The sequence below is a fragment of the Lontra canadensis genome, unplaced genomic scaffold, assembly GCF_010015895.1.
Source record: "Lontra canadensis isolate GAN:19392208 unplaced genomic scaffold, GSC_riverotter_1.0 scaffold120, whole genome shotgun sequence".
Classification (NCBI taxonomy): Eukaryota; Metazoa; Chordata; class Mammalia; order Carnivora; family Mustelidae; genus Lontra; species Lontra canadensis.
The window spans coordinates 2,868,026-2,895,011 of record NW_022631114.1 but is presented as its reverse complement, the minus strand read 5'-3'; the positions used below and the strand labels follow the sequence as shown (position 1 = coordinate 2,895,011).

At 46.3% G+C, this 26,986-nt stretch overlaps 1 protein-coding gene across 1 annotated transcript in view; it reads left to right on the top strand.

Moving 5' to 3' along the window:
* The window catches only part of DISC1 (DISC1 scaffold protein), a 300,758-nt gene that overhangs the window by 8,353 nt on the left and 265,419 nt on the right, over positions 1-26,986 (top strand). Inside the window, exon 3 of the mRNA XM_032841136.1 lies at positions 960-1,029. Within this exon, the coding sequence (XP_032697027.1) occupies positions 960-1,029 (70 nt within the window). The remainder of the gene's footprint in view (positions 1-959; positions 1,030-26,986) is intronic.

Sequence of the window (26,986 nt, the reverse complement as noted above, 5' to 3'; positions counted from 1 at the left end):
AAACAAAACTGGTCACTTTCTAAGGTTCCATAAAATGTACTTATTATATTAATTTTTTGTCTTCCTACTCAAGAATGTCATCGAGAGAGAGAGCTAAGAATTTTGTGCTGTATCCTCAACACCTCAGACAGTGCCTGACACCGAGGAGACGCTCAGTAAATATTTGTTAAATGGGTCACGTGAATAGCAACATGCACAGGTCACACGGCAGTACAGAGGAAGGATATTTCACACAGACTGGAGGGGATGGCCCCTGAGCTGGGTGTTGAAGGATGTGGGTGTGTCAGGCAAAAGATGGGAGGAAGGTGTGTTCCCGAGATAAAGCCTACATCCATTCATGGATAGGCCAAGAATCTATCTTCAGAAAATCTCGGGCCTCCTGTCGAGAAGGAAAATAATTAAAAATGAGTACTGGCAACTCTTCGACAAACAGTGAGATCGTTATGTCCATATGTGGGTTAAATAGGGTGATGCCCTTTTCTAGAAGGGTTTTGTGAGGTCCTTCTTGTCAATCTCGCCCAGCTGGCTGACATCCTGCCGCGTTTAAGTTCACGCTCTTCTCTCGGCTTCTCTTCCAGTCTTAGTGTGTTTTTCTTCATAATTTAATGTGATTTTGGGAACGGAGACCATTTGGTCAGGTTAGGAAGTTTGCGTTCCTTTTATTATGCATTTTTTTTCATGCAGATAAGGGTACAATGTGATGTTTTTGTTTAAAATAACTTTCTAGCTCTTTTTGTGGATTTTATGCTCAAATTACACTTTCTCTTTATATAACTTTTTTTTGAGAAACTAATGCATCTGGCATTGGAAAAATGTACATTTGTGGTTCTTTTTTTAAAGGAGAATGAAGAACTTCAGTTTCGAAATTATTTCTAAATGTTTTTAGCTTTAAAAAAATAAGTTTGCTTGAATGCTATCCTAATTTGGCTTTCATTTTCTTCCCCTTCAAACCGACATAGGTAAAATCCCTAAGAATAAAGCTTCAGAAACTTCAAGAAAAGGCAGTTGAGGATGATGATTATGATAAGGGTGAGTTTTATTTTGCTTACTGATTATTTCCTCTTTTCCCTGCAATGTTCCATTTCTGTTTTACCCTCATTCATGTCTATTTTCTACACCCCAAATGAGTTGTGTGCTTTGTTCCTCTGGTCACCTCCACTCGGTAACAATGAACTGTTTTACGGCTCCATTATTTTGTGGATTTCAAAGCACTTTATGAACATTAATCGTTTGGGTTATGCATTTGTTGATTACCCAGAAATACTCCAAGATTTTGCACAATGAAAGCTGCATTAATATACCAACTTCCTGCCTAACGTGTGATATATCTATCATTTATTCATTCATCGAAAATTATTTGTTGTCTGCCTACTATGTGCTGGGCAGGGTGGCAGACAAGGACCGACACGGCAGCTGAGTGCTCACAAGGCAGACGGGGTCAAAGGAAGGCTTGCAGGTACGGTTGGCCTGGGAGGCGTCTTCTGGACTTCAGATGCTGATTGGCACATGTCACACCCATTTCTACTAGATGTGGGGAAGAGAAAGGGCTTAAAATAACTTCCAGCTTCCCCCAGACACGAATGAACTTGATAGATAGTCCTGGTGATAACGAGGTTTAGCACACTCAGAATGGGTCTGGAAATGGGATGTAGACTTAAGGATTCTTCTGGAAGCTGATTAGCCTTGAGGCTCGCGTCTTCAACCTTACTCACCCGTATTTTCTTATTCCCAGTGAATACTCACTCAGGCTGTTGGCACTGGGCACTACAGGAGTGGGGTGAGTGATTTCCAGAAGGAGGTTGCAAATCCTCTTCTAGAAACGCCCGGAGCTGGTGCTGTGTAGTGTTGTGATTTCCCTGACCACTGAGGTGATGTGGGGGTTAGAGCATGACCAGGTGGGAGGAAAGGGAGGAGTTTGAGAACGGAGGTGGAACTCTCAGCTCTCCCACTCTTTCTATGCACTGGGTGGTGGCTGAGGCATGTGAGAGAGGAGGTGAGTCTGAGGCAAGGGGTTGCTCCGTGAAGGGGCACAGCTGTAGGCAGAGAGCAAGTTAGCAATGCCGACTTTTGTCCGGGAAGGACGACTGAGCCTAGGTCTGAGGTTCCCCGTCGCTGGCCAGATTAATTTTTTCTGGCTTGGTCCTTTAACACATGCGAGCTGAAGACACAGGTGGAAAATCAGGCCCTCTTTTTTTGATCCAGGCCTGGGGAACTTTCTGGACTTGGTTTTCTCAGTGGGCTTCATTGAACAAAGGCCTCACTTCTTTAGTCTTTTCTCCAGATATCTCTGAGACACACAAGAGAACAAGGTTGGATAAGATACTCCCCGTCAGGGAAGCCAAAGGAAGAAAGACACCTTTATTTAGTGTTTCTGTCTGAGTTCCTTTCTCTTGTTTCTGTGTCAGGCATGAGAATGTCTCCTGGTTGAGAAGCTCGGGGGCAGGCCGTGCAGTATGTTTCACAAGCTCCCAGAGGTCGGGAGATGTGCTGGGCTGTGAGAAAATACTGACGCAGGGCTTTACTCCCCAGAGGACCTGGCCAGCTGAGTCCTGGCTCAGGGGGGCGGGGGGGCAAATGGAGGTGAGGAGCCCATCCAGGGCTCTGCCCCTCCTGACCACCCGGAGCCTGTGGAGGGGACAAGCATCCTGGGAGGCACTTAACACAGAGTCTGTTTAAACTCCCAAACCTATAAACCCGGTTCAGGATGTTGAGAGGTAAAGGTTCTGGTGAAATGTGCGGAGGGCCTGGCCCGTAGGAGGCAGGCAGACAGTCAGCATTTTGTGATGGACAAGAAGGTGCTTGCTGCTGAGTGGTACCTACCGCTAATGTGGTGAGTGCATATTCTGACCACGTAGGTCTGGACTGGGGCGAGACTCTCCTTTTCCAATAAGATCCCGAAGGACGCTCCTGCAGCTGTCTGGAGAACGGCCCTTGGAGAGCTGGGGGGATACAAGGCAGACACAGGCCATTTTATTTACTTTTTTTTTTTTTTTTAAGATTTCATTTATTTATGTGTGTGTATACACACACACACACACACACACACACATTTATTTATTTAGCATGAATGAAAGGAAGGTCAGAGGGAGATGGAGAGAGAGAATCTGAAGCAGGCTGAGCATGGAGACTGATGTGGGGGCTCGATCTCCTGACCCTGAGATCATGACCTGAGCCAAAAGCAGTGAAGTCTGATGCTTCACTGACTGAGCCACCCAGGTGCCCTGACACAAGGCCATTTTAAAAGACACACCGAGCACTGTCCTTAAGATTTTCTTCTCAGTTTCTGACCAGGGAGGGGCAGTCACGCAGTATAGAATAATGGTAGTAAAGTTACATATCACGTCCCTTAGAATATAAAGAAGAAAGTTTCATAAGAGGAACTTTTTTTAAAAAGTTTTTATTTATTTATTTGAGAGAGTGGGCACAAGCAGGGAGGAGGGGTAGAAGGAGAGGGAGAAACAGGCTCCCTGCTCAGTGGGGCTCCATCAATCCCAGAACCCTAGGATCATGAGCTGAGGTGAAGGCAGATGCTTCTCTGACTGAGCCACCCTGGTGCCCCTGGAGGAGCTGCTTCTGTGGGAGGTGGGGTGGGTAGGACGGAAGCCCCCTGGAGGAGGGGGTAACAGACCTGGGCCTCTGAGGGCGAGGAGATGCATCTAGAAGGGCACCTAAGAGAACGCGGAGAGGTGTGAAAGCCACCGTCCCATTGCGTGCTCGTCTCGACACAGGATGCGAAGTTGGCCGTTGTCTGAAATGGATCCCTGCAGGGCCCAGTGCGGGGACTGGCCCACTGCGGCTGATCCCTGAATTTTTGTGAATCGATGGCCACGTCATTAGGGAGGCTTGGTCCATGTCGAGGTGGAGTGTTCGTTGTAATGCGGTTTGTCAAAACAGGATTTGGGTACCATTTCCTTTGTCCCTTGGTTTACCCAGGGTTACTAGTGACTACTTCAAGGACGGGGACTTTTCTCTATGCCCAGCCCTCACGGTCTCTGGGTGGACTCACTTCTGCGTTGGTGCTCGCAGCCGCTGTGGGGCTCTGTCTAGCGGAAGGCAGCTGCTGGAGCCCACGAGCTTTGCCACAAGAATCTGGAGGGCTCTCCCTTGGTTTTGTTACTTTTCTCCCTTTCTTTCTAGTTTCACGCATAAAAACGACTTTGTGTTCCCGACAAAGGAGCAATTGGCACAGAATAGAAAGTTCCAGGTTTTATCTCATCAACGTGCTGGCAAATTTACTTGCTAATGCCTTGTGGGGAAACCTCAGGGCTCTAATTACATCTCTCCCTCGCCTGGGAAGTAAAGTTAATAATTCCTTATATTCTCGCACAGAGCTGGGAGAGCCTGGCAGGAAAAGAGTAATACCATTTGGTGCTGGCTTAGAGTTTTTCTGTGGAGGCTCAAAATGCTGGTTTCATTCCGTTAGTACTTGTCCCGTGTCTGTGGTCAGCCGAGGGGCAAGGGTGGGATCTCAAAGTCCTGCAGCAGGAGAAGCTGCTGTCCAGAAATGGAAGATGGGGGGTCAGGGTCTGTGACGGGAGGGAGAGAAGTACAGCGTGGGCAATGATGTCCAATGTGGTTGCTGTTCCCTCGTTCCTGCACTGGCATGTGGCCTAGAACGTCACCCCCCACCTATGACCATGGCCACAGCTCACTTCTGAAGCAAATGGAGGACGTTATGGGGAAGAAGGAGAACAGTTTCAGGAATTCACCATTTCAATGACTCACATCACTGCGATACGCAGCACAGCTGGCTTTCCCCTGCTGGTTGAGGATTTCTTTCTTGGTGCGAACAGTGGCCAGCCCTGCATTGGTTCCTTTATCCTTTGTCTTAACCAATATCCATTATGACAAAACGCGAGTACGACGTGGGACATTGGAAGGAGGAATGATGATGGCAGAGGCTAAGCATAAAAGCAGTCTAGAGACTGACTAGCTCTTGCCTAAATTGCCATAATCTTCATTTTTCTTTCTTTAGTGAGATTGGTCTGTCCACAGTTACTCTTTGGTGATAGCGTGCAAGTCATCCAAGCTGACAGCCCTGTCTTTCTGAGGGGACCCCAGTTTCTATCTCCTTTAGGGTTTGGTGTCTGAGTGGCTTCCTGGAGTCACAGGGTTAGAGCCAGAAGTTTTGCTTTTGCTTCCTCTTCTCATAGCCGTGGATGTGACAGAGCCCTTGCAGAATGGGAGCCGAGGGCACCTGGGTGGCTCAGATGGTTGGGCATCTGCCTTTGGCTCAGGTCGTGTTCTCAGGGTCTTGGGATCAAGTCCCACAATGGGCTCTCTGCTCACCGGGGAGCCTGCTTCTCCCTCTCCCTGTCTTGCTCCCTCTGCTGGAGCTCTCTCGTTCTCTCTGTCAAATGAATGAATAAAATCTTAAAAAAAAAAAAAATGGGAGCCAGGTGCCATTTGGGGTCCACAGAGCAGACATGCCAGTCTCGGCAGCCTGCACTGTTCTGTGTTCCTACGGAAAGCGTAGGCAACAGTTGGCGTCTGCTCAGAGACACATGACGGGTCCTTGAGATATTTATGGAGAAAACAGCTACACTGGGACTCCTGAGTGGCTCAGTCCATGAAGCATCTGCCCTCGGCTCAGGTCATGATCCCAGGTTCCTGGGGATTGAGTCCCGCATCAGGCTCCTTCCTCAGCAGGGAGTCTGCTTTTCTCTCTGCCTGCTGCTCCCCCTGCTTGTGCTCTCTCTCTCAGTCTCTCCCTTTCTCTGACAAATAAATAAATAAAATCTAAAAAAAAAAGAGCCACACTGAGCACAAATATGAATGGTGGTGCAGTTTCTGTCTGCAGTCCTCCCGCTCATACACTTCCTTTTCTCCCTGCACCGCAGGGTTTGGAAACATCATCACTGCGTCCTGCTGTCTACCGGGGTCTCCCTCCCTGCTCCAAGGGGTGCTTGCAATTAGTACTGGGGGGAAAAAGCTAAGGCAACGCAACCAAGGGAAGTATGTGGCATTTGGCATGCGTTCTTTGTCTAGGGGAGGTTTGTGTGTGGTGTGTATGTTAATGTTGTGCTGTTGCACATCTGCTCCCTGCTGGGCACTTGCCCACACATCCGGATCACATCCCAGGATCACTGTGGGAGGAGCTGGTACTGCCCCAGTTTCTCTGGTGAGGCCACAGAAGCTGGTTGGAGGGTACCAGCTGTGTGCTCTGGCTGCCCCTCTGCTTTGCCTCCCATTCTCGCTGGGTCTACAAACATTTTATATCCCAATGTGGAAAACTGAGCTTTGGAGTTGTAGGCACCAAACCTAGCTAGGGAGTGTCTGGACTCTGGAAATTCTTCTTTACAGGACACCTAGGGAAGGGACTGAGGAGGGCTCCACACTGGGATGCACCAGGAAGACTTTCCATGATTTTATCTAAAGCTGTAGGCTATTAGGAAATTCGCACTTGGAGTATCTCAGTGTTAACCTTCAATGTTTTTCTCACAAGAGCAAAAGCTTGTGTGTCTGCTTCCTCTTATTTTAAGTAAAAACTTAAAAATCGAGGCGTGAGCTATCCATGAAAACAAACACCGTAGGAAGAGAACGTGGACCAACACCATTTACATCACTCAGCTGCATTGTCTTAGCTTCTTTTCCTGTTTACAGGAGAGTTTGATTCTGTAAGTGAGGGTCCAAGAGCTCAGCCAGTGCTGGCTTTCAGGTCGTTGTTCCTATTTGCGGTTCGTGTGTTGGCATTTTTCATGCGTGTACTACATCCTGTGACACCTACTTCAGATGTGAGCTTTATGCACAGACTCCGCTGGCTGATTTGCATACGACAAACTTCCCTTTCATTGGTAGCCCAGAATGTGATTTCAGTGTGACGTCTTTTCTCCGTGGTGTTCCAGCTGGGTGTACGCTCGACACACTCCTCCCTCGTGGTGTCAAGGTATGGGATGTATTAGACCTTTCAGAACTTTGGAGGTGGAAGCACAGGGGACTGGGTGTCCTCTATCGCTGGCCGCATCACAGTGCGTTCCCCACATCGATGGGGCTCTGCCTTGCCTTTCCTGGCTCCGAAGAAGTCGGTCTGTCCTGCAGGGATTACATGGAGTGTAATTGCCACACTCCATGTGTGTACAATAATGTAGCACATCATTCACGATGAAATCTGATGGCCAAGCCTAGACATACTGCCCAACTCAAAACACCGGGACAAACAAAAAAATCTTTTTTTCTCTACCCCCTTCCCCTCATTAGGTACTTAGCTGGAGCTTGGACATACTTTCCTGCTGGTTGAGCTGTAGCACATTTTTAATGTGTGTTAGCAGGTGGTTGTGCAAATAGTGGACGCAGCATCTTACTCTCTTTCTAGGAGACTCTACTGGTGGCAGAGTTTCTCAAGCTGTAGGGTCTGGTGGATGGAGCAGGAAGTTGGGCAGGAGTCCCGCTTAAAAGACTGGTATTGAAGCAGCTCCCACAGGTTTTCTGTGCTCCTGACACCCTCCTCAAATGGCTGAGAGGCCGGCTGGGATCCCAGGAGAGCAAGTTCACCTGGGGGGATGTTCCTTCTGGGCCCGAGGAACTCAGCTGCTCTTCAGGTAGCCAGACAGGACAAAGCAGTGACTGAGATTGTCTGGGGCTGGCTCGATGGGATAGAGTGATCACCTTTTCTGTGAAGGCACGTAGGAACTTCAGAAGTGTCAACAATTTCATTTCATTTATCAAACATTTTTGAGGATTGCTTCCCCTCGTTCTACAGACAGAGAAATGGATAACAGAACTGGACAGTGGAAGGGGTGTGTCTGTGATCAGGGACAAAAGCCTAAACGTGACTGAATCTTCCCACCACAGTCATTTCAGGTCCCAAGTGTCTCTGTTTTTGGTACAGATGGTTGATTTCCCCGTAACGGGAGATGCAGGGTGTTAGTCACTCAGGCTATTATAACAAAGTATGGCAGACTGGTGGCTTGGAAAATAAAAATTTATTTCCTCATAGTTCTGGGAAGCTGGCAGTCCAAGATCAAGGTGTCGGCAGGATTGGCTCCTTCTTTTTTTTTTTTTTTTTTTTAAGATTTTATTTGACAGAGAGAGATCACAAGCGGGCAGAGAGGCAGGCAGAGAGAGAGGGGGAAGCGGGCTCCCTGCTGAGCAGAGAGCCCGATGCGGGGCTCCATCCCAGGACCCTGAGATCATGACCTGAGCCAAAGGCAGAGGCTTAACCCACTGAGCCACCCAGGCACCCCTAGGGTTGGCTCCTTCTGAGGCCTCTCTCGTTGCCTTGTAGATAGCCATCTTCTCTCTGTATCCTCAAATGGTCATCTCTCTGTATGTCTGTGTCCTAATCCCCTCTTCTTAGAAGGACACAAGTCATTTTGGCTTAGGGCCCACCCCAATGACTTCATGTTAATTTAATAACCCTTTAAAGACTCTATCTCCAAGTATAGTAACTTTATGAGGTACTGGGGGTTAGGACTTCAATGTGGGAATTTTGAGGGGACACAATTCAGCCCATAACAAGAGCCTAATGGACTCAGGGCAGAGCTAAATACTAAAGACATCCAGGTGTTTCTGTAAAAGTTTGAATAATGTGGCTTCACTACTCTGTTGTCACATGCAGACATTTGGTAGAAAAGGTAAAAAAAAAAAGCAGACTTTTGTGACATGAGTGGGCTGACTATTCCTTTCCTTGTCCACAAAGAAACCTGGCCACGAGACATGGAATGCTGGCAGCCAACTGAAATTGGAAGAGGCAAGGAATGGTTTCTTCCTGAGAGCCTCTGGAGGGAGTACACCTCTGAAAACAATTTGATTTCAGCCTCTTAAAACTGATTTCAGATTTACGGCCTCCAAAACTGTGACAGAATGAATTTCTGTTGTTTTAAGCTACAAAGTTCATGGTTATTTGCTACAGTAGCCATAGAAAACTAATACACTGTGTAACAAACAATCATAAACCTTAGTAGTTAGAACAATGTCAGGGAGTGACTTCAGTAAAGTAGTAGAGTAAGCAACTCCATGCACTCATTGCCCCACAGAAACACCAAAAGAGAAGTAGAAACTGTCAGAACCAACATTTTCAGAACTCTGGAAACTAGTCTAAAGTTCAGAGCAACCAAGCAAACATTGAGCCAAGAAAAAGGCAACTTGAAAATAGTGGCATTTTTACTTGCCCTTGTCCTACTCTTTCCCAGTATAGCAGTGACCTTGGAGATGACAGCTCACATTCCTGGTGTGGGACTCCTGGCCCTGATTCCAGGGGGGAACAGAGCAGACTGTACTTGAAAATGATTATGTGAGTCTATTCTAACTTGTCTGGGGTTACCTAAAGGACTGACAGCAGGTGCTTGTCTTTCTTTTGTCTAACTCAGGACAGAGGCTGGAAAAATGGCAGGCATTGCTTGAAACCATGACAGGGTAAACTAACAAATGCAAACACCTGGGACAGACGTTGCTGGTTGAGAGATACAACAGGCTGTCTAATGCCCAGGAGCAATAGCTGGGGGAGATCTGTGGGAAATTCAAAAGCACTTGTGTATAAAGAGAAATTTAGAAACCATTTGTTCAGGACAAGATACATACTCAGAAGAGAACAGAGAAGACTTTCAGCTCAGGCTAATCCTGAGGAAGCTGAAGGAATGCCCCAGCACTGCAGAAGCTGGGAGAGGAATTTGTTTTTTGTGTCTCTCTGTGTCTTTCCTCCTTTTTGCTACCCACCCCCTGCCCGTGTTTTCTTTTCTCTTTTTTCCTTTTCTCCCAGCATCAGAGGAGATCTATGTCTAAAGACTGGGTGAACATAAGTTAAAAGAACAGAGACTCCAGTGACCATACTCCTCAAGGAATACAGTCTTTGCAAAAATACTTTGGAAAAGTACCAAACAGATGGACCACTACAGCATTCAACAATGATGAAAACAACAACAAAACAACAGAAAAGCCAGCAAACCAGGGGATTTAGAGAATCTGATTTCCCGAGTCACCACATTATCATATTTAAGTGTCCAGTTTTCAACAAAGTATCACAAGGCATACAGAGAAACAGAAACACGTGACCCACTGAATGAGGAAAAACAAATGGACAGAAACCATCCCTGAAGAAACCCAGACATGAGATTTATTAAAGACTTTAGAACAACTGTCTTAATGATGTCCAAATAGTTAAAGAAAACAGGGATGTAGAACTAAAGGAAATCAGAAAAGCAATGTATGCACACAATGAAAGTATCATTAAAGAAATAGAAATTATAACAAGTAATCAAATTCTGGAGCTGAAAATTATAACTAAAATAAAACATTCACTAGAAAGGCTCAACAGTAGATCTGAGCAGGCAGAAAAACAATCAGCAAACTTAAGATATGATGATTGAAATAATTTAGTCTGACGAGAAGAAAGAAAAAAGAATGAAGAAAATTGAAGATAGCCTCAGAGGCCAGTGGGACATTATCCAGCAGACCATCGTATACCTACGGGAGTTCCAAAAGGAGAAGAGAGAGAACAGCAGGAGAACATTTGAAGAATGAATGAGTCCTAAATTTGGTGAAAGACATTCAAGAGCTCAATGAACTGCGAGTAAGGTAAACTCAAAGGGACCCACAAGGAAACACAATCAAATTGTCAAAAATCGAAGACAGAGACTCTTGAAAGCAGCAAGAAAGAAGCAACTCATTACATTCATACAAGGGATTCTCAGTACGATTAACAGCTATTTTCTCATCAAAAACCATGGAGACCAGAAGGCAGAAGGCAGGTATATTTAAAGTGTGGAAAGAAAAAAAAATATCGATCAGGAATTCTATACCCAGCAAAACTGCCTTTCAAAAAATGAGGGAAATAGTAAGAAATTTCCAGATAACAAAAGATAGAGGGGTTCATTACCATTAGACCTGCTCTATAAGAAATGTTAATGGGTGTCCTTCAGGTTGAAATTAAAGGACATTAGAGAATAACTTGAAGCCATATGAAGAAATAATTCAGTAATGGTAAATAGATGAGCAAATATAAAGGCCAGCATTATTCTATTTTTGGTTTATAATTGTACCTTTTATTTTCTAAATGATTGAAAAGAGAAATGCATAAGACTTATAATTTATAAATTATGAACCTATGTTCCTTGAGTGCACAGGGTAAAAAGATTTAATTTGTGACGGCAAAAACAAAGGAACTGTATAGGAGCAGGGTTTTTAAAATATTCTATTGAAGTTAAATTGGTATTGATTCAGATTGGATTGTCATAACTTTAGAATGGCAGATGTAGTCCCCATGGCAACCACAAAGGAAATGTCAAAATATACATGAAAGGAATACAGTTCAGTACAAGAAAAATTGATTAAACACAAAAGAAGGTAATCATGGAGGCAATGATGTACCCCCCCCCCCCAAAAAAAAAGGACATACAGGACACCTGGGTGGCTTAGTGGGTTAAGCCTCTGCCTTTGGCTCAGGTCATAATCTCGGGGTCCTGGGATTGAGCCCTGAATCGGGCTCTCTGCTCAGCAGGGAGCCTGCCCCCCCCCCCCCCCGCCTGCCTCTCTACTCTTGATCTCTCCATCAAATAAATAAATAAAATCTTAAAAAAAAAGACATACAGAAAATGAATAACAAAATAGCAGAACTAAGTCTTTATCAGTAATTACTTTAAATCTAAATGGATTAAACCTTGTAATCAAAAAGTAGAAACTGGCAGGATGGATTTAAAAAATGATCTAACTGTATATTATCTGCAAGAGACTCATTTCAGACAGAAAGACACAAATAGATTGAGGTGAAAGGATGGAAAAAGATATTTCATGCAAATAGTAACCAAAAGAAATCTGGGGTATTTATGCTGTTAGAGAAAGTAGACTTCAAGTAAAAAATTGTTATAAGACAAAAGAGGCATTATAGATTGATAAAAGCATCAATTCATCAGGAAATGCAATAATTTTAAACATATATGCCCCAAACAACAGAGCCTCAAAATATATGAAACAAATTACAGAATGAAAAAACATATGAAACAAATGACAGAATAGAAGGGAGAAATCATTCTCCATTATAGTTGGAGCCTTTAATATACCACTTTTAATAATGCAAGAACATCTAGACAGACAATCAAGAAGGATGTAGAGGCTTGACTAACACTATAAACCTACTAGACCTACAGACATAGAACAACCCCACCCAACAGCAGAATACATTTTTATCAAGCGTACATGGAACATTCTCCAAGATAGACCACGTGTTAGGCTGCAAAAGAAATCTCAATAAATTTAAAAGATTGTAATTATACAGAGAATCATCTCCAACCACAATGCAATGAAGCTAGAAATGAAAACTTAAGGACAATTGGAAAATGTACAAAATATGTAGAAACTAGGAAGCAGACTCTTAGAGAATTAATAGGTAAAAAAGACATCTCAAAAGAAATGAGAAAACATTTAGAAATGAATGAAAAGGAAAACCCAACATCTCAGAACTTCTGGGATGCAACTAAGGCAGAGCTCAGAGGAAAATTTTATAGCTGTAAATACCTATTTTATTTTGTTTTATTTTATTTTAATTTTTTTAGAGAGGGAGAGAGTGGGATGAGGGGCAGAGGGAGAGGGAGAGAGAGAATCTTGATCTCACGATCTTGAGATTGTGACCTGAGCCGAAATCAAGAGTTGGATGCTAAACCAACTGAGCCAGCCAGATAACCCTGTAAGTCCTATTTTTAAAAAAGAAGAAAGATCTAAAAATCAGTAACTTTACACTCTGATGAGGCAGAAACAAAGAGAAAACTAAATCCAAAGCTAGCAGGAGGAAATAAAAATTAGAGCAGAGATAAATAAAATAGAAAACCAATAGAATCAATAAAACCAAAATTCAGTTCTTTGAAAATATCAACAAAATTTGGAAGAAAAAAAGAAGATGGAAATAACTAAAATTATAAATGAAAATGAGAACGTTTCTACCAAACATATGAAATAAAAATGAATATGAGAGGAATGCTATGAACATCTGTATGCCAACAAATTGGATAGCCTGTGTCAAATGGTCCAATTCTTAAAAAAGCACAAATTACCCACACTGACTCAAGAACGAGTCAAGAGATGGAATTAGTAATCAAAAACCTCCCAACAGAGAAAGGTCCAGGACCAGATGGCTTTCCTAGTTAATTCTGCCAACGATTTCAGGGAATTTAACACTAATTCTTCTCTAACTCCTCTGTGAGGCTAGCATTATCCTGATACCAAAGCCAGATGAAGACATCATAAGAAGGAAAATTGCAGATCAATATCACTTATAAATATAGATGCCAACATCCTCAACAAGGCTGAGTTGTAGATACGAAGCCAAACCACATCCACTAGGATGGCTACTGTCCAAAAAAACACAATGGCAAGTGTTGGTGAGGATGTGGAGAAACTGGAGCGTTCATACATCGATGTAGGAATGTAAAATGGTGCAGTGCTATGGAAAACGGTGTGGTAGTTCCTTTAGAAACTAAAACATGGAATTATCTCATGACCAAGAAATCCTACTCCTAAGTATGTTCCCAAAAGGAATTGAAAGCAGGGATTGACACAGATAATTGTACGCTAATGTTCACACAGCATCACTCATGATAGCAACACACCCAAATGTCCATCAGTAGATGAGTGGATAAACAAATTATGAATATACATATAATAGAATATTCTTCAGCCACGAGAAGGAATAAAGTCCTGGTACATGCTACAGCGTAGATGGATCTTTTTTTTTAAAAAAGATTTTATTTATTTATTTGACAGACGGAGATCACAAGTAGGCAGAGAGGCAGGCAGAGAGAGAGGAGGAAGCAGGTTCCCCACTGAGTAAAGAACCGGATGCGGGGCTCGATCCCAGGATCCTGGGATCATGACCTGAGCCGAAGGCAGAGGCTTTAACCCACTGAGCCACCCAGGTGCCCCAGCATAGATGAATCTTAAAAACATGATGTTCAGTGAAATAACCCAGACACAAAAGGACAGATACTGTATGATTCTACTTATATGAAATGCCTACAATAGGCAAATTCAGAAACAAAGTAGATGAGAGTTTAATAGGGACTGAGGGGAAGGGACTGCGAAGTTACTGTTTAATGGTTGCACAGTTTCTGTTGGACGTGATAAAAAGCTTTAGAAACGGTAAATGGTGACGGTTGCACAACATTGTGAATGTACTTAATGCCACTGAGTTATAGACTCAAAAATGGTTAAAATGACAATTATACATTGTCATACAATGCATACAATTATGCATTATACATATTTTACTACAATTAAAAAAAATTTAATACAATGTACCCAAACCCATCGAATTGTGTGCTTTAAATGGGTGAGTTGTATGGAAGGTGAATTACACTTGACAACGCTGCTCAAGAAAAATGATGACAGTATTTTGTTTGTTTGTGGGTCCGCATTTTGGGGAGGGCCGAGTGGGTGCTGTTCATCTGCACGGCCGGCGTCGACCAGGGCAGCTGGAAGGCTGGGGCTTGGAATCACCTGCACTTTGGGTCACTTGTTGTGGTTGCTGATTGACGCTGACTGTCTGGGGTACATGGCTGGGGCCGGGCTGGGACACCTATAACCCGTGGCTGCTTGGCTTCCTCAGAGTATGGTGAGGACATCCTGGGAAAGCTGGATAGAATGATTCCTTATCGCGGGCTGACGCTGGAGGTCAGGCAGTGCTACCACTGCCACATTTTCTCTTTAGATGTAAATCCCTATGGGTGATGGGACCCATACTTGAGGGCAGGGTAATCGTCCCTCTGTTGAGGGGAAGAGTGGATAAAGAATTTGTCGTCATCTTTTGAATCCACCATGGACTGCCCCTTTTTCTTGTGTGTTTTTACATTCTTGCCACTTCCAAAATTCTTTTTTGCATCCGCTCTCAGACCCCTCAACAGCATCACACGCTATGGCGCCACGTTCAAGCTTGCGGTCCTGGAGTTCTAGGTCTAACTCAGGTGCTGCTGCAGGTGGGGCTTCTCGGGTGGGATTCTCTGAGCACAGCCTGGTGGGTAGTGTCTTTCGATGATGGATTGGAGTACTTGTGCACTGAAGATAGAGCTTGTCGAGCCCCACTGTCCCGACATGCGATGGTGGGACAGCTATAGGATCTCTGCTGTAGATTCTTGTTCAGAAATTGGGGAAGTGGGAGGCACACTGCAGCCACGGGTCCGGACAGTTCTGATAACGCAGCTGGGCCCCTGTCATCGGTTCCTCCGTTAGGGTTTATCCCTCCTGCCTGCGAGTGATTTTTCAGGGCCCTCAGCTCTGACCTGTGGGCTCCTGGCTCTGCAGTCTTACGTCATCTTCTGTCCGTAAGCAGCAGCCTGAATTGGAGCCAAGTAGTTTCTCAACCTGCGTTCTGCCCCTACAAGTTTGGGGAGTCTAAACGTCTTTTTTCATCTTCTACTGTCCGCGTTCTTTCCAACTTGACATAATTCTTTCCAAAATGTTTCGGGTTTCGCACAAATTGGTTTATAATCTACAGCATCAGACAAAAGCTGTGCCTCTTTTCCAGGCACTCTGTTCGGCTCGCAGCGGGTAGGGTGGGAACAATGCTCCAAAAATTCTTCACAGGGCTGTTTTTGACTGTTTGAAAGGGTCTGTGACCTTCCTGAGGTCTGAGGAAGGGTTTTACGGTCTATGGCCTTGGCCTCATCGTCCACCACATTTTCCAGGTAGCACTCAGTCTTGGATCTTTGCTGGGAAGCCAAAGTCATCTGAAGTTAGCACCGGTAGTCATCCGAAGAGGCTGGAGGTAAGGAACAGTGTTCATTTCAAGACCAGCTTGATTTCAGATTTAAATTCAAGCCCAGGTTAATTTCAATCCGAGTCCTGGATTCTCTATAGAAAGTCATTTCCTTAGCTTCTTTCTCTCTTCTTACTTTGCACTGTGGCTAGTAAGGAGGAGCCAGGTGGTTCCTTCAGCCTTCTGCCTGGGAATGACTCTCCTTAGCCAGGCCACCCAGCTGGGTAGGTACCCTCTGGATCTGCCATGTCACCTTGGGGGAGAGTGTTCAAACTTTCCTCCTTTGTTCCAGCTGTGGACGACATTTCCCTCTTTCTCCTGGAAGTCGTCAGCAGTCGTGCTTCTCCCGTGTCTTTAGGCCCCTTCCAGCTTCCGTGGACTGCCCAGTCCCAAGTCTGTGGCCCCATGTTTTGGGCTTTGTTATGGGAGAACCACACGACGGCACCCAGATTGGTTCCTGCTATCTATTGCTGTGTCACAAATGGCCCCCACATCTTAGAATCTTTTTTTTTTAAAGATTTATTTATTTATTTCACACACACACACACACATACACACAGAGATTGAGAGAGAGGGAGAGAGAGGATGCATGTGCAAGCAGGGGGAGCGGGAGAAGGAGAAACAGGCTCCCTGCTGATGGACCATCGCAGGACCCTGAGTTCATGACCTGAGTCAAAGGCAGGTGCTTAACCCTCTGAGCCACCCAGTCACCCCAAATGACCTCCAATCTTATGGGCTTATCAAAATGACAACATCTATTGTGCCCCCAAAATCTAGAGTTTGGGGGTATCTCAGCAGAGACAGCTGTTCTTCGCTCCATTGGGCTGTAACTGGGGCCGCTCCCGGAACGAGGGGGGCTGCGGTCATCTGGGGACTGCTCTGTGTCGGGCAGTTGATACTGCCCGTCGGCCGGGAATGTGGCGGGCACGCCCCTTTGTGGCCTTCTGGCTTCCTTACAGCATGATGGTGACTGTGCTGGGGGCGGGGAGGGGGAGAGAGAGGGAGAGAGGCAGAGGACAATCTCCTGTCCTTTATGACTTCATCTGAAGAACTGTGTAGTGCCATTCCACCATGTGCTGCATTTGAAGCAAGTCACCGAAGTTAGCCATCTTCAAGCGGAGAAGAAATAGGCCACTTTTTGACAGAGGAATGTTTTAAAAACGATCACATCACCTTATCCTACATGGCAATTCAAGACTCTTATACTCATAAGACCTGTGACTTGAGAAAGAAAGGGGACTTTGCTCCATGGCTCCAGTATGAAAACTTTCAGGGTGTGCCTGAGGGGCAGGTCCCAGCTCCTGGGACTGGGTGCTATAGCTGGAGGGGTGAGGCAGTGTTGTCCTGAGGCAAGCATGTTCCCCTGCCTGCTTCTGTGACAAGGTGGGTACGTCGGGCCCGAGATGAGGGAATTGGTGGCGAGCAGATAAACATATTAACCTAGTTCATTTGATTGCTTCACGAGACACACACACACGAAGTCATTAAGAATGGTTGAGAGCAACATATGAATTTCAAAACGAGGGCTGTTAAAAATATCCGAGAAGATGAACATGGAAACACGCTGTACAAGTTCATTCATTTAGTCAGGAAACACCTAATGCCTGCTGTGTCCCGGCACTCTGCTGGGCGCCGGGAAACTGTGCTGAATTAATACGGTCCTTCCCGGTCCCAAACCGGCTGTCCCCGATTAGTTGGGAGGCTGCCTCTTGTTCAGAGATTTTTCCAGGGACTTTTGTCCTCCTAATCCTCCCTGGGGAGCCAAGTAACCTTTGATTTGTGTCTGACTGTGGCAGAGTCCGCGGGGGGGGGGGGGGGGGGCTTTGTGTTAGATTAGGGAATCGTTTAATCCTTCAGTGGGTTGATTGGCCCACGTCCTGTCACGGAATCGACTGATGGATGAGTTCAACCAGCAGGATTAACCCTTCTATTTCTACACAAAGTAGCAGTTAGAAATAATTAGCTCTTATTCAACCTGGGATAGTCAGTGCTTAAAAACACCTTTGGGAGCTGTGGAAGATTTAACAAGTGTTTATATACATATTTAGTTTTAATTTTCTGTATGTATTTAGTTGCGATAGAGTTTACCTACAAAGAGCTGTGAAATGTTTAACAATGACCCCTTCTGTCCCTCTGCGGTGAGGTCAGCTCAGCAGCAGGAGTGGAAAGTCCCAGGACAGGGTAGAGGAGACTCTGTATCAGTGCCGCGGACTCCTTTGTCCTGTAATCTGTCCTTGAGCGCCAGTTGGCTCCTGGATAAACTAGGAACAGGAATGCTGTGTGGGCGGGAGGCTCGAGGTGATCATGTGTCTGGGATGAGCTTGGTGCACAGGTTTGAAAACGCTGTGCGAAGTGTGGCTGCTTCTGAGCAGTCTCTGCCCGGAGTTAGCAGCGGTACCCCGCAAAGAAATAAGATAGGATGATTTGGCTTCTTATTTTCTATTTGGCAGAAAGAAGCTTATTTGCACATAGCCTGGTTTCTTTCCAGCTGCAACAAATTCGGAAATGAGGTAAAGCAATACATATTAAAACATGCAAATGATAATGAGGCACTTAAGGCTTGACTACTCTTCACGTCTTCCGCGGCGAACTATTTTCCCTCTTGGCTTCAAGTTTCGTTGACCTTGAATCTCGTTCTCTGCCTCATTCTCTGTAGCGTGACATTGGATGACATTGAGAAAATGAGATTGAGACTCTACTTGGGCTTTGAGAAAATTGGGTGTCCTGGTCTTGAGGGTGGGTGGGAAAAACGTGGAAGAGGAGGAAATTGAGACAAATGGAGGGCGAAAGCAAGAGTGAAGAGAGATCGATTCTGCGCTCCGGCCACTTTTCCGTGGGTCTCTGCTGCCTTGTGACCTGTACCCCCGGGGTCAGAGAGGGTTAAGTTTCCATTTCCATTTGGAACGGTCGTTTACCATCATGGCGACCCTTTCCTCTGCGTAATGGCAACGGTACGGTGTCCCCGCCCCTGCTTGGGGCTCTTTGCGCGGGTGACTTCTCGTGGAACAGTTATTCAGTTTTTATACCTTGTCCAGGCATTTAATGAAACCTTACATCCTGTCTAATAAGAAATTGACAACGGATATACGGCCAGCATTCTGGACGACAGACAGCCACACCCGAAGAGAACCTTGAATGACTGTTCCCTCCAGATTTAACAAGCTCTGCAGTCCGTCTTCCGCTGCTCTCCCTGACTGTTGCTCCTGCTTCCGAATCAGCAAGGGCTGGACGCCCGTTGCGAATCTGGCAGCGGCCCCGGAGGCCCCGCCTTTTCGAGAGGAATCGTGACCCACTTTTTAAGAAAGTTATATAGGAAGATTTGAGTAAGTTTCCTCTTAAGACCTGGAAACGAAAATCTTTGTTTATCTTGCACGGGCTTCAGTGGGCAGGAGGCAGACAACTCTGGAGAAGCAAAGGCCATCCCAGGGGTTCTGAGAAGAAAGCTCTAGAGGTAATTGTTCACCTCGACTTTGGTGTTGGTGGCCGTGGGTCGTGACCAGGATCCTCGACACAGTTTTGAACCAGCTCTCTCTGCTCCCTCTGCCTCCCCAAGCCATTAGTGTGAGATCATGCCTTGGCGTTTGGGGCTTGTTTGGACAGGGATGACAAAGCCAGGTAGGACAGAGTGGCAGCGCACGTATCGAGTGTGGGGATTGAGTAGTGTCACAACACAAAACGTTGTGTGTTCTGTGAGCAATTCTGCCACCGCCATGCTTTGTTTGCCTGCTCCTTCGAGCCTGAGAATGGTTTTCAGGGTACCTTTGTTTCCTTAAAGTCAGATCTCTCCACTAATAAGGGGAAGGACTTGCATTCATCACATCACTCTCCCCCTACCCCCAATATCATTGTGTAGAACCTAAGATCCATCCCTTCCTCTAGAAATTCTTGATCTCTGGCACAGCCCAGCTCCTCTTGCTGTGGTTCCTGCTGCAATGGATGGCGCCGAGCGAGAAAAACTGGGAGTCGTGCCAGACACTCCCCTCCCCCTGGACTTTAAGCCACAGCATTTTGTGGATTTCACCCCCAGGAATCTCTTCCTTCCATCTCGGTTTCGCCTGGATTAACACACTCGTCCCGTACAGGGTGCCTGCTTCCATTCTTCCCCGGCTCCCGTCCATCCTTCACTTTGTAGCCAGTCTTCTTTCTCAGATGCTTACAGGATCGTGCTCCCACTTCACTTCTCTCTGTGGTGACACTTTCAGGATAACCGGTAAACTTAGCCTGCAGTCGCCCCATCTCACCCTGGCCCTTACCCAGCTGGCTAATTTCTTTTCTTGCCACTCCCTTCCCACTGCCAGTAACTTTCTCTCCAGTGCTTCAGTAGTTCCTAAAGGCAGCACGTCTGTTCTGGATTGTTCTTTATCTTTGCCCGCACTCACTCCCGCCGTCTCCTCCTTAGATCCTGTTAGACCGTCAAGTCTTGGTTTCAGTGTCCCTTCTTTCAGCTTCTCTGCACATTCCCCTAGCCCATCCGTACTATATTCTCATACAGCTGCTGGATGTCCTCTTGGCTGGACGGTAAGCTGTCCGGGTGGGGAGAGAACAAGACCTTGTCTAATTTTAACTTTTTTATCTCCAGCACCTAGCATCATGCCTGGTCAAAGTCAGCTCTTAAGAAATGGTTGTTGAGGGGCACCTGGGTGGCTCAGTGGGTTAAAGCCGCTGCCTTCGGCTCAGGTCGTGATCCCAGTGTCCTGGGATTGAGCCCCGTGTTGGGCTTTCTGCTCAGCGGGGAGCCTGCTTCCTCCTCTCTCTCTGCCTGCCTCTCTGCCTATTTGTGATCTTTGTCTGTCAAATAAATAAATAAATAAAATCTCTAACAACAACAACAAAAAGAAATGGTTGTTGAATGAACAAAGGAACGTTCAAAACAAATCTTATCTGCAAGCGATGATTGTCATTGTTATCTTGTTATTAGTAGTCGATAACTCTACGAACAGTCGGGTCGTAAGTTGTGAGTGCCTTCCAGGTCAACATCGTTACAAACCTGACAACAAAGTTAGGTTCTGCCATTCACTAGCTGCATAAGCTTGGACAAATCATAGGATCTTGCCAAGCTTCAATCTCTCCCACCTGTAAAATGGGGATATCAGAGCTGTTTTGTGATTTAACGCGATGGTACCCGCTGAGTATCTGGGTTGTATATTATGCTGAATATGATTGCTCCAATTACAATCACCAGTGAACTGTTTAAATATGATGATGAGTCTCTCTAGTCTTTGGGATCTGCTGTCTTTGTGTTTTCCTGTTCCTGTTTGTAAAAAAGTTGTCAGAGCAGCAGCGGAATACCTTGGAGCGCTTAGGTTAATACCTTCTGAGAGCAGAGAGAAACCGGAAAGCCCACAGCAGGGGACTTCTTAAATATTTCACAGTAGACAAACAAAGTTATTTTCCGTCATGGCGATGTATTGGGTGGAATGACCTTTATCGGCTGATGACAGTGATGTAGCAGAAGGGACAGTTTTCCACTTGACCTTTCTACAACATGCCAGCTCGTCTCCTGACACAAAGTAAGTTACAAGTGACAGGCTTGATAGAACACAGACCTGACAGAAGCTTATTGTTTGGCGGGAGAGAGGCACTCCAGCGGCCCCGTGTGCTGCGGAACGTGGTGACTTTCCCATCCCCAAGGGTGGCTTAGAAGGGAGTACTCCCTAAATCACTGCCAGAACATTTACTGTAATTAGTTCCTCTGGGAGTTTGTTTTTAAATGAGATTTGTTCATAATGAATCTTTATTGCCACGGACTTGATTACCCCACACGGGCCAGACCATATTCTTTCGCCTTTCCTGTCTTCGTTAGCTCTCTTTCTCTCTTCCTGGCCCAAACTGCGCAGGATGTTTTCTGCCAGTCTTTCTCCTATTGCTTCAATATTGCCTTTCCGTAAACTTTACTACCTCCCGTTAGTTTTCTGCTGCGGGGTATTTTCCCTTGAGGTTTTTCTCTGGAGTTTTAAAATGTGAATTTTGTGAGTTTGCTCCTTTTCCTAGGTAGTGGTGGGTGCAGAAGTATTTTCGGGGAAACGGAGAAGATGTCTTGCTGTTCAGCCTCGCAGGTTTGGTTGAGATCGGTTCTGAGGATCTGCTCACCTGGGTTGTAGCCTTAGTTCCGATACTAAGTGCGTATCCATATAATCACGGGTAATTTACTTCTCTTCAGGAAGTCAGGAAGGATTCTATTTTTTTTTAAAGATTTTATTTTTATTTTATTCATGTGAGAGGGAGAGAGACAGAGGCAGACGGAGAAGTGGGCTCCCCGCAAAGCAGGGAGCCTGACGCAGGGCTCGATCTCCGGACCCTGGGACAGACGCTTACCCGACTGAGCCACCCAGGTGACCCGGAAAGATTCCATTTTCTATTTGGAGTAGATGGAAACTGTTAGTCCTTATCATGAAAATCACAAGTAGAAAGTGGGCATGCCATTTGGGAACTTTTCCCAGAGCCGGATCTGCCGTGATGTGACAGATCCGGTCTTCATCTGCTAAGTGGGTATAGTAATGTGTGCCCTGTCTGCCTTGCTGGGCTCATCTGAGAAACAAAGGAAATGTTAAATAGGAAAAGTGTCCCGATTGAAAGAACTCTGCCAACTCTGCCAACGGGAAGGCCTGCCTCTGGCGGGGGAGCTATATAATGCTTTCTGCTGCTTAGGCGTTCCCATACTACACATGAAAAAAAAATAAAAAGATTTAAAAAAAATAGGAAAAATTACAAGGAAATATATACATAAAAAAAAACAGCAAGCTTTGGAAAGTCAGAAATCTCAAAAAGCCTACAGTCCCACAGCTAAGGATTTGACCTCATGTTCTGAGTAAGTAAATCTCACGGAGATTTTAGTCCCGTCTTTGGAATCAGAAATTCACTCTCATCTTGGAAATTGGAGCCTGTCCCTATCAAAACACTGGATGAAAATGCAAATCTTTTATTTTCCCCGAAGACCTTATACAGTGAAATGTTCGCTCCGCAGACGAACTTGGGATGGCCCGGATAGTTGGCAGCTGGGGTTCGGCTGTATTTAGAGCTCCTCAACAGTTTTGTATCTGTGTAGTTTTTTTCAGAACGCTGGCAGACTGATTTTCAGACTCTGTTCTGAGGGGTCACAGGGATCTTTCAAAGCTGGAAGGGAGTACGATCCCAAGTATCCGAGTGTCTTGGCTTGGTTGTCAATAAGATCGCATCTTTTAAAAGGGTTCAAGCAAGACGAAGAAAACCAAAGACAAGTACTTGGAAAGTATTGCCATAGGACTTGAAAATGAGATCCCAGAAACTCTGAAACCATACGGAGAAGGAGGAAGATTCTGGAGCTGTGGACTGGAAGCTTGACTTTTGGGTGACCAAAGCCACACAGTACACTAGAAGTGCACGGCCTAGAAGGACGATGGCATTTGCCTCTCATCAGTCCCAGACGGGGGGTGGGAGGGGCAGGGTTGTCCGGCGAGCTTGGCTCTGAAGCAGATCCTTCCAGTTAGCCCCACTGGAGCAAGTGCTCTGATCCACTCCCGCGAGCGTGGTTTTCCAGCAGGAGCGGTGGTGTGCTTCAGACACTGTGAGTCCCAGTCAGGGACGTTATTCTGTGTCCACTCAGAGGCATTCATTTTCTTTTTGGCGACTAGAACCGATTGCTTTGGTTCCACCACAGGAACCTCAACAACCTGAACTACTAACCCAACTCCCTAAATTTAAATAAGACAAATAAAACAATAAATATTTATTTAAATTTAAATAAGTAAAATAAAACAAAATTTAAATTTAGTACAACAGTAATAAAACAGATAGCAACACGGAGCCAGCTACTAGGTCTTTGGACACCATGAAAAGAAAAAGAGGATTCAGGTGGGGAAAATGCTCATTGAAGGTAAGGGTGCCATCTCGCTCTCTCTCGTGCTCTATCACTCTCTCTTTTTCTTCCAGGATAACAATTGTTTGGATGCCATTCATGGGCTGGAGAAAAGTCACTTGGGCATTTCTTCCCACACTAAGGCCTGTCTCATTAATGTCCCCATCCTCTCTCACGGCACGAAAAACACTGTTGTTCAACATCTTGTGTTTGAACAGTTAGATTTTTGTAGGGAAAGAACCCCACCCTAAAGTGAGTGGAAAAATATTCCATGACTGATGTCAGTCATGGGAATGCAACTCTTGGGCCCTTTTGGGCCATAACCAAGCACCCATTCCCCCTTGGTGACCGTATGTACTAATGTGGGCAAGAAGTCACCTGGCCTGCAAACTCAGGTCTGCAACATGATGATAGGCTCTGTCCCTCCCTTCCAGAATTGTTGCTGTGACGTCAGATCACTGGCCGTGGTCTTAACTCTTTCTATGGAACTTCTTTCTGGTGCAGCCGAAGTGAGAGATCTTGCTTCTGGGCACTCGGACACTTCCAGCGGAGGTCACATTTCTTTTTAACATGTCTATGACATCGGATTGCTCTGAGAGTTGGCCCAGAGCAGACATTTAAGAAGAGGTCTCATTCTGGCTCGTAACTTTAGTATGTATAATTGGCTCTGATGATTTTTGTCCCATCAATCGGGTTATTTTATACCCTCAGTCATTGTTCAGTGTTATTCTCAAACCCAGGAAACCCAGGCTTCCTCCCTCCCCTCATTTCCTCCCCCGACAGAGAGATTTCTGCGTGGTCCGTACAGAAAACCAACCGTGGCCGATTCAGTGGCAGCTGGCCATTTTGTTTGCAAGAGCAAAGCTATGCTGGGCTTTTGGCGCTCAGAGACTCTGGGGAGGGAGGACAAGAACTGGCGTTTCATCCTCTCCCTCCCTTTCTGCTCCGTCTTCTGGGGGCTCTGGGAGTGGGGTGGGGAGGGCTGGATCCCCTGACCCGAGAAACTTCTAGTGCCTCTTGGCAAGTTTATCTACCCAGTGCTGATGTCTCCACAATGAATTCTTTAAACCAGTGGCTTTTACACTCTTGACAGTGACCCACACTAGGAAATACACCGTGATCCTATATGTACCCGGAACAAAAATGCAGCCCACTCGACTTTGTATTCATTCTGCTCTCGTTCAGCAATAGTGAATGCTGGTCTCCAGCCTTTAAGTCCATATTTCCACCCCTCATGAGTTGGGCCAGAATTTGGAAGAGAACTGCTTTGGTGCTCCCGATGAGTTTGAATGCTCGGCGGGCACACACTCTCCCTGGGACCGGGGCAGTGTGGCCTCTCTGGGCTGTCTCCTAGAATGCCTGGGGTGCCTCAATGCCCTGGGAGACCTAGAAACCCCTGGCTTTTCAGGAAGGGCAGGTCTCCAGGAGAAACCTTTGCCTTTTCCCCACCCTTGCTCCTTGCTTTCACCCTGAAGGCTTCTCACAGAATGGCCTTTGGGCTCTAGAACCTGGCAAATATTCATCACTGAACAAGATGCAGTTGACCCTTCTTTCAGACATCCCATCTTGCAGTCAGGTTCCTTGAGGCCCTTGACCTTGGGGAGACAAACAGCGTGTGATGCCTCCTACCGGGTAGATGAGGAGAGGACACGCGTCCCCTGGGAGCCTCGAGTTCTGTGCTTCTGCCAAAGGCAATCTGTTCTCCCGACTTCCTGGCTTTAGTCTTCGGTGTAGGGACTTAGGGGCCGGTTTTCTGGACTTCCTTCTCCTAGGTCTGTGGTGGGATCAGTGGCGCCAGAGTCTGGTCTTAAAGATGAGGCTCTGTATCTCTTTTGTGCTTAACTGTGGCCTACCTCCGATGTGATTTTGACGTTCTTCAGAACAGTTCCACCTCTACCCGGGAAGGAAAGGTTCTCGATGATAATCATCTGACACTCACTCTGAGTCTCGCTCTTGCTTGGTTGGTCTAGTCACCGAACTGACTCTGAGTGCCAAGCGCCCAGCATTGCTTTGTTCTTACAAACCCAATGGCCAGCTGCTGCAAAACCGGATGCCACTTGGTTTTCTGTACAGAATTTGGTTCCCATCCGCTAGTGTTCTTCCATGTCCACTTCACCATGATCCTTATTGCCTCTGGGGTCACTGTGTGTTTCTTGAAGCAGTGAGTCATGTCCCTAATGGCTAATTTTGGCACCAGGCCCTCCACCCATGTTGCTGTGGGTCTTGCCCTTGGGCGACCTTAGACAGGGCTACAGCGATGCAGAAACGGGGCTGGGGAGTTCCCCAGGGCTGCGCTGAGCACAATGAAGTCCCCTGTGACCAGGCTCCATGGAGAGGCCACAGTCATGGGCAACCAAGGCTTTCCCTTAAGTATTGACTCCGGTAATTCTCACATTTTTATATCCATAAAATACATCCTAGGGTAATGGCGATGTTTTCCCAGTGCACTGGGAAAAGCCACGCTGGCGCTGCCTGAACTGGCTAAGGGTTCCTATGCACAGACGGCTGAAGGGCTGGTACTGGCCCATGGGGGCTGGTGTCTTCGAGGGGATGAGGCTGGTCCTGTGATCATGGGAAGATTGCTCCCCGGAGCTACTGGACAGAAATGCCGTAGCCTGGAGTTGCTAACGTGTCACAGTCAGGAAGAGGAAGGCGACAGCAGGGAGCAGATGGAAAGGAGCAAGTGCCTCCCCCTGCCAGCCTGTCACCTCTCTCTAGCGGCCTTTACTGGCAGAGGCTGACAGGGCCAGCGGCAAAGGCAGAAGTGGGGTTGGTCTGCAGAGGCCCTGGCCCAGCACGGAGCAGAAGGTAAAAGATGGGAGCTGGGTGGCAGTGAGACAGTAGCTTAATGACTGGCACAGCGCTCCGGTGACATCTTGGTTTTCCACGTTATGAGCCAATTGAGAGATAACAGAAGGGGGTAAAGCAGATGGAGATCCTAATATCAGCTCTAAATGGATCCTGCAGAATGTGTAGAATTTCAGTCTGTGGCAACAAGGGGCCTCCGAATACCAAGCCCACCCAGCTGCAGGCTCCTTCTCACTGGGGGTCTCCTCTGGTGAACCTGAGTTCTTGGAGGAGCAGAACAGAATGAGTGCTTTGCAAGGTCACCTGGCCTCCCAACAAAAGAGGAGGGAGAGAGGGGCTGAGCTACGTCTGTTCCATCTTGCTTCCAGACTCACCAACCAGGAGACTTACTCCATCTGCCTGGGCAGGTGTAAGGGATGGGCCAGCAAAGCAAACCCCTGTCATGGATACCCAGGAGTAGGGAGGGCTCCCTACATAACGTGGAAGGTGACATCCCCAATGCAGTCTACGCAGCAGGGCGCCAGTGCTTGTAGGTTGCTGGTGTCACTCTAAAATGCGTTTTGGCCCAAATGATTCTCTAGGTGGCAATTCTATATCACATGGTCTCAAGCATGTCACTCTACAGCTGTGTCCTCATTCAGGAGGTGGTAGTACAACACCAAGAGAAG